A 7,165-nucleotide genomic window follows, 5' to 3' on the forward strand; every position below is an offset into this window, starting at 1 on the left:
TGAGAACGTTGGCAGGAGACTGGTGATAATTACTAATTCATGAGGATTAATGGTTGCTATTTAAAAACCTACCATTCTGGGGAGAGCTGAACGAACGCTGTGTCTTCCTACTGGGACCGTGAGACAAAATATGCCCCTGGCTAATCTTACAAGAACACGGCTCATACAAATTCAACTCCACAGCACTTTGGAACTGGAAATTAAAACACATTTAAATAGTGCAACTGAAGTTATGCATCAGTTCATTTGAACTAAATTGCCTCGGAATGACAGCTCGCTTGTCATGTAAGTAAACATATTAATTATCTCAGTCCTTTAATCAAATTTCAAAAGGTTTATTGATATGTGAGGAGGCGATACACTGGTACTACCAGACCAATACCATAGTATATCTAGAGCTGCTAAATCAATAGTAAATCTGATGATGCCTCTACATTTAATACTCCATTGAAATATAGATTTGAGGGTTTAAAAGTTGAAAAAGCACCACAAGCTACAACATAAAATCAATTGTTCCAAATGTAGAAAAGCACATACACACAGTGAATAACAATAAGATTCTTTTATGCACCTACTTTACTACAACCGTGTGACTTGTAGTTAGTAGAGCATCGTCAACAAGTTGCATCATTCTTTGTCCAGGTAAATCCCCTTGCAACACTTTCTCATATACAGGTATAGTTTTGCTCTAGTGAGTCTGTAGATGTCAGCAACCCAAAGATGCTTTGAGATGTCACAGAGGAAAGAAAATGTCGTGTGAGGATCAAAAGGAGAGGCTGTCATGTCGGTCTTGTCAATGTGACCAATAGACAGGTGGCAGGTATACTGCAGAAATAGATCTGTGCAAGCCAGCATGTGTTTTTGCTCTGTTACAATAAAAGTTATTTTTCATCAGTGAAAACACAGGCCCGGCTTTTTACCATTCCACAAAGATTATGTGCAAAAAATATCTCTGGAAACGAATGCCAACATCCAGTATCTGAGGTCTATTTCCGTCCACTGTATTTGGGCCACGTGCAACGATCTTTGTTGCTTAATGTCGCCCCCATGTGGCAACAAGTGTTGCAGCAACTGTGGAGAACAGTCAAACTAAAAGATGCAAGACGTCTGAACTGAACATCTACATTTTTCCTTTAATCATGGAGAAAAAAAAAAGAAAAAAAATTAGGAATTTATCAATGCGAACACACATTATTCCTACGGTAAATTGAATGGCATCTTTGTAGTGGAGGTTGGTTAGTTTGGATGACTTTTGTCATAGTTCTTAACTGGAAGTTAGTCAGTTTAAAAGATGCCGTTAAAGGCAAATGCTGACATTAAGGTGCACACAAGGTGCTGGTTGCACCAGAGCGTGTAATGTCCTTTACAGGTGTTTAAGTAAAGCTAATCCCTTTAATCCTGCATTTATGTTGCACAGTAGCTCTATCCCCCACATTCTCAGGCATGAGACAAAGGAAATTGATTTCTTAATATATTCTGAAAATCCTGTCACTTACTTTTTTTCGCTAAATCAGCCCTTTTTTTTTAACTTGCTGACCTCTGAAACTTTGTCCCAATGGCAACAACGGGACACCTGCTGTTTTAGATTAACAGTAGTCAATACTCACTGGACACTGCACTATGATCACACACTCAAATACTTCACGTGTTCCTCACTTGTGTTCTTGTAATCAAGGACCAAACAAGTACATCAATTACATTTAAGCTAAGTAAGGGGACAAACGTCTTAGAATGAGAATCTTGGAAAAGAGCTTACACGGAATATTTTATTTAATCTTCAAAAGCTTCCTCCTAAGTGCATTTCATTTCTTACACTGCTTTTTAGTGTTTTAATGACTGTTCAATGAATGTTCTTAAATCTCCTTTTCTTTTGCCTTATGTTTTGATGCTTTTATGTGAAGCACTTTGAATTGCCTTGCTGTTGAAATGTGCTATACAAATAAACTCACCTTGCCTAAGTGGTGTTCAGTGTCATTTTGTAAATGCTAGATCAACAGGTTCTTTTGTTGTTTAGGTTTTATCAAAATGTTCCTGGGTTATTTAGATTTCATGTGCAAAAAAAAAAGTGTTCTTTGATCAAATATTTGAATTAGATCGTCTTTCAAGACATGGATCTTTGAGGCCATCTACCAAATATGATTGCAGCGTCAACATCTCACATAACTCATGCGCCACTCTAACAATCAGTAGCCATACTGCGGGTTGAAGTAAACTCTGGACTGCTGAACATTATAACATGAGGATAAATCATTGACAATCGTTACCAGAAGAGTTTCACATAATGCATATTGAGTGGAAATCTGACATGAGCAGTATATGGTTCAATAGTGCAGATCAGACAATCAGTGGTTGCCCTGATCACAAGTCTGAAGACAGAAAATATGAGCAGGGGATTCACGAACACCATTTCTTCTGTTTGAACCGCACAGACCGGGGAGAAAAGTTATCACCCCATTTCAAATAACAAACCAATACTTTAGCATATCTAAAAGGCACAAAGAACGGGTACAAATAAGCCTGGCATTATTTTCTCCTCAGTCTAAGTGAATAATTAAAATGTAAAACAAAGAATTATTAGCAAACAAAACAATTGATTCGCCATTATTACCTTGAAGAAAAGAACAATGCATAAAACATGCTGCTTTTAGAAGCTAATCATTTTTAATCTTAAAATGTAAAGCCCTTATGTGTGGAACTCTTGTTGCGAGTATAAAAATGTGTCAAATTGTTCTGATGGCATATGTTTGTTTGTAAAAGATGAATAATTGAACCCTACAAATAAAAGACTTTAAAGTCACAGAAATAAATAAGCAGTATATTATGACACAGCACATATTTTAAAGATTCACATCATATGAGACAGCACCCTTTACAGCTGAACATATTTTGCAAAAATCACAATACTTAAGAGGGTTTCCTGACAGCTTATTTGTTGATTCTGTGGTTAAAAACAAACAAAAAAAAAACACTCACACCAAAAGATGTAAAGCGGGATTCTTTTGATTCCAGCAAACCAGGCTTAAACCCGTACGCATCGAATTTTAAAGTGCCGTCCTTGTTTGATCCAGTGAAGAAATGGGCCAGTGCATCGCTTTTGTCGGTAGTTCATTTGTGACCGGTTTAACTTTAAAAAGACACTCGGCACAAACGGGCCTGTAGCGCCATTTTCATTACTCTTGTCAAATATGAGAGAGTGTGCGCTGCCCGAGGAGAGGCTATCTGCCCCCTCTGCGCTGGACTACAATGGTCCCTGCCACAATGTCATACACAGTCCTGTTGTGCTGGAAGAAGAGGAGAGTGATGAAGACGGGAAAGAGGAACGCAATGGAGAAGTTCTTATTGAGGGCCCGCACTGTAGAGCTGCGAATGTTTGAGACAAAACAAAACCAGAGTTAGAATTCTCACACAGGTGCTGTACAGGTAACAGAGACTACTGGATACGACTTTAACTTTAATATCCAGCACGCGATCACTCACGCAGAGAGGGAGACTTTAGAAGCCGGGACCACAAGGACTCTGTTTGGTCGGACCAGAGTGGATGTGTCACACGTCACCACCCGCAGGCCCAGCAGGAACTTCCCCGGTGTGGCCCCACCAGCACCCCAAATACAGATGGTCTGATTGGACAAGAAGGACAAATTTTTTCAGGTTTGTACAAACAAATGTCAAAAGCTTGGATGGAAGGAAACCTGCCAGATGGCATTAGTGTGAGCCGAGGTGTCTGAATGTCCCAAGGCTGGTTCCCACCAGGGAAAACCAGCCGCTGATGCTGAAGTCGAACAAGACACACGATACATGACTTCATCTCAGGTAAGTATGAACGCAACGTTGCATCACTGTCCTCTGTGGGAGGTAATGTTGTGTTGGAGAAGAACTCCGACTGTGCCCGACATTAAACAACAGCACGTGTCAAATGAGGCAGCTCATACTGAATGTGAACGGACAATATAAGATAAGGTAAGATAATCCTTTATGAGTCCCGCAGTGGGGAAATTCACAGGATCACAGCAGCAAAGTGGACAGTGCACACAAGATACAGAGTAAAAAACAAGAGCAACAAGTAATAAACGGTAAGAATATCAACTAAGTAAAAAACTACAAAAATGGTGAATGTTCCCTCCCTGTAGACTTGAAAGAGGTTACTGAATGTACGAATGGATCAATGTGAAATTAATTTGGGGCAATATATCAATATTGGTGAATTATCAAGTGTTGCGATACCCAGTTTTGCCATCTTAATTAACACAAAACCATGACTGACAAGCTAAAGAAAAATGACCATGCATTCGCAGCTAATTAACATGAACTACACAGCTTGACGTGTGACTTTTCAATAACTTAAATGCTGCATATTAAATCTATATCACCTTTGTCAAAACAGTGCAAAATGTGACTTACCTCGTAGGCGCAGACTAGCACCCTGTAGACGAGAGCTACAGCCATCATCTTCTGCAGGTCCTCCATGGACGTGTTCTCGTCTATCTCCTCCACAATGAAGTGGGTGATGAATGTGGTAATGTCCCTTTAAAAAGAGAGACAGACAGTGAAGATCAGGGCATTGTTGAAAACGGCTTGGCCTTAAAGCAATGATGCAAACTCTTTGGTCACGCAAGTTCAGTATGTTGCATAACCGACACACAGCAACACCAGGACCTGGTTAGCCTAGATTAGGCTGTTTTTGTGGAATGATCCCTTTCCCCTGAACAGTGTTCAATAGTTTCACTCACTTCATTCCACTCAGATGCATGATCCACAGCACAATGGTGGCTTTCACACAAAACAGGATAAAGAAGTCCACTGTCTCAGCGAGGAACCTCAGGAGAGGAGAGGGGATGGTGTACTCCCGTCCTGTGTGAAGCAGATGAAAAGACAAGCGTACTGAGAATCCTTTTATTTCTAAAAATGGCACACACACTAGTCCAACCTTGACTGTAGGTCTGCTGGACTTCTCAGAGGTTAACAAAGCATTGAGAAAGACCTTGGTATGCTTGTGTCCACAGGGCAATACATTGAAATAAGCCTGCTTCCCATCAGACCCATGACCTAGCTTACGCCTAAAGCCCACACATATATCTGCAGGCTGAACAGCCTTTTGGACGGGTTAAGGCCTTTAACTGCTACAGCAACTCCCTGTCGAACGGATCCATACCTGCCTGAGGTGGATTCCCATTCTGCAGCTGGGCTGGCCGGGCATCGGTAGCGGAGGTCTGCTCCGTGTGGGGGCCACCTGGATGAGGGTAGGATGCAGGGAAACCGAGGGGATACGGGTAACTGTACCGGTTCAGCGCGTCGTAAGCCTGCTGCCCAATGCCGGATGTCGTAGCGTGTGCACCGGGTGTCTGATCGCTGTTCCCCGGCGTAGGGAAACCACACGGAGGAGGGAAGGGATAGGCTGACATAGCAAGCCAGCTCTGCCAGTTGGCGTACCCCCAGTAATACTGCCACATCCACTGCTGCAACTTTGCGCAGTACTCCGTTGTTGCGGTTGTCTGTGAGGACTTTTCGTCCCCCTCAGGGCCATCGCGGCGGTTGTCTGTCGTCGTTGTTGCAAACATGTCTGACCCGCTTCACGGCCTCGCCTAATTTGACAGGAAAATCTGGTTTTAAGTCGTCTTTACGCTGTCAGGTAAGATCTCCTTAACCCCACTCATTAGCTCCCAGCTGGAAACAAGCACAGCGCGAGCCAAGTGCGTTTGTAAATGCAGGGACTTCCGGGGCGCTCAACGTAAGACATTTATTTCCAATTGTGTGTCATTGTTTACTATTTTGGTCACTCAAATGTAATAAAAAGAATGTGTAATTTACAATTAAAATGCCTGCCTTATTTTTGCAGCAGATATCAGCTGAACACCATCACGTTGTGGGAATGGCTAATAATGAAAGCCCCCCCCCCCCTTCTGTCATTAATGGTATGATCCATTTAAAGGAGCCTCCTGTGTTCCGGTTTGGCCAAATTTCACTTTCTCATAGAACAGGGGTGTCCAAACTTTTTTCAAAGAGGGCCAGATTTGATAATGTGAAAATGCCCAAGGGCCAACAGTCCCTGCTGACATTATTTTAAACAATACAAGTAGCCTTGTAGATAAAACGGGGATGAATTTATATCATTGTATAAAGAGAGTGACATGAGAAGATCAATCTCATGTCTGTAAGTTAAATCAGCTATAATCACTATTTTAAAGTGATTAGTGACTCGTCTAAAACATTTAAAAAAGGAATAACTTCAATAGAATCATTCTGATACAATGTAGCTTCTTTACATTCTATTAGAATGTAAAGAAGTTACAGTAAAGAAGTTACATTGTTGCCTTTTCTTTTCTTTTCTTCCCACAAGAACGTAATTTTGTCAGGTTGATAAAAAAAAGTCACTTTACTTCCTGACATTGTTATATTACCACAGGGGTGTCCAAACTTCTTTCAAAGAGGGCCAGATTTGATAATGTGAAAAGTGCTTCACTTTTCTAGCACGGTCGCTCTCTGATAGCTTGTTGTAGCATTAGCATGTTTGGTCTCGTAGTGTCTCTTTACATTATATTCCTTAAACAAGGCAACAGTCTCATGACTAATTAGGCAGACACAGTTGTTTCGGTTTTCGGTGAAAAAAATATTGCGATCTCCACCTCTCCTGGAAGCCGCGGCCCTCATTATCGACTTTCCTTTTTTTACTTGCCGTAACATGACAGGTCAAGGGTCAGAGCCAATTTCAAACAGCCAGACAGTTACAGAGTGGTGCTGCCACCATGAGGTAAAAAGAGGAATTGCATGTTGAATTTGTATGATTTATTCATTCCGTTTTGACTGTGCTGGCGGGCCATAAATAATGCATTTTAAGACAGAAGGTGCGGGTCATATAAAATCTGACCTCGGGCCGTGATTGGCCCGCGGGCCGGACTTTGGACATGCCTGTCATAGAAGCATAGTAACAAAGACTATTTATTACACTGGTCAAAAAAATAACAATAAATATTTAAAAAATATCACAACAAATATCATGTATTGTTTAAAGGAAATGTGAGCAATTGAAGAGCTTTTATTGACCTCTTCATGTTAATCCAAAACGCCGGTAGGTCCACTTATTTCAGCGTAACCAGTTTGTTCTCAGATATAATCTAATACCATGTATGCCTTTGAATGTTTAGTTATGCCATACACGGACATAAACAAC

General features: G+C 41.1%; 1 protein-coding gene across 1 annotated transcript; it reads right to left on the reverse strand.

Annotated features, from left to right (window-relative positions):
- Positions 1-314: 314 nt before the first annotated feature.
- fam8a1a (family with sequence similarity 8 member A1a) lies at positions 315-5,841 on the reverse strand. The gene is made up of 5 exons (XM_076106071.1): positions 5,150-5,841; positions 4,728-4,848; positions 4,399-4,522; positions 3,478-3,617; positions 315-3,360 (listed from the first exon to the last, which is right to left on the reverse strand). The coding sequence occupies exons 1-5, from the start codon at positions 5,553-5,555 to the stop codon at positions 3,216-3,218; spliced, it is 936 nt and encodes a 311-aa protein (XP_075962186.1). The 5' UTR covers positions 5,556-5,841; the 3' UTR covers positions 315-3,215.
- Positions 5,842-7,165: the final 1,324 nt, after the last annotated feature.

Source organism: Anarhichas minor, unplaced genomic scaffold (assembly GCF_050575085.1).
Source record: "Anarhichas minor isolate MPS153535 unplaced genomic scaffold, ASM5057508v1 ptg000033l, whole genome shotgun sequence".
Taxonomy (NCBI): domain Eukaryota; kingdom Metazoa; phylum Chordata; class Actinopteri; order Perciformes; family Anarhichadidae; genus Anarhichas; species Anarhichas minor.

Coding starts and splice junctions, on each gene's coding strand:
- fam8a1a (XM_076106071.1), bottom strand. CDS start 5,555: ATGTTTGCAACAACGACGACAGACAACCGCCGCGATGGCCCTGAGGGG. Junction 4,523..4,727: donor ATGCATCTGAGTGGAATGAA/GTGAGTGAAACT, acceptor CTCTTTTTAAAG/GGACATTACCACATTCATCA. Junction 3,361..3,477: donor TCTAAAGTCTCCCTCTCTGC/GTGAGTGATCGC, acceptor AAACATTCGCAG/CTCTACAGTGCGGGCCCTCA.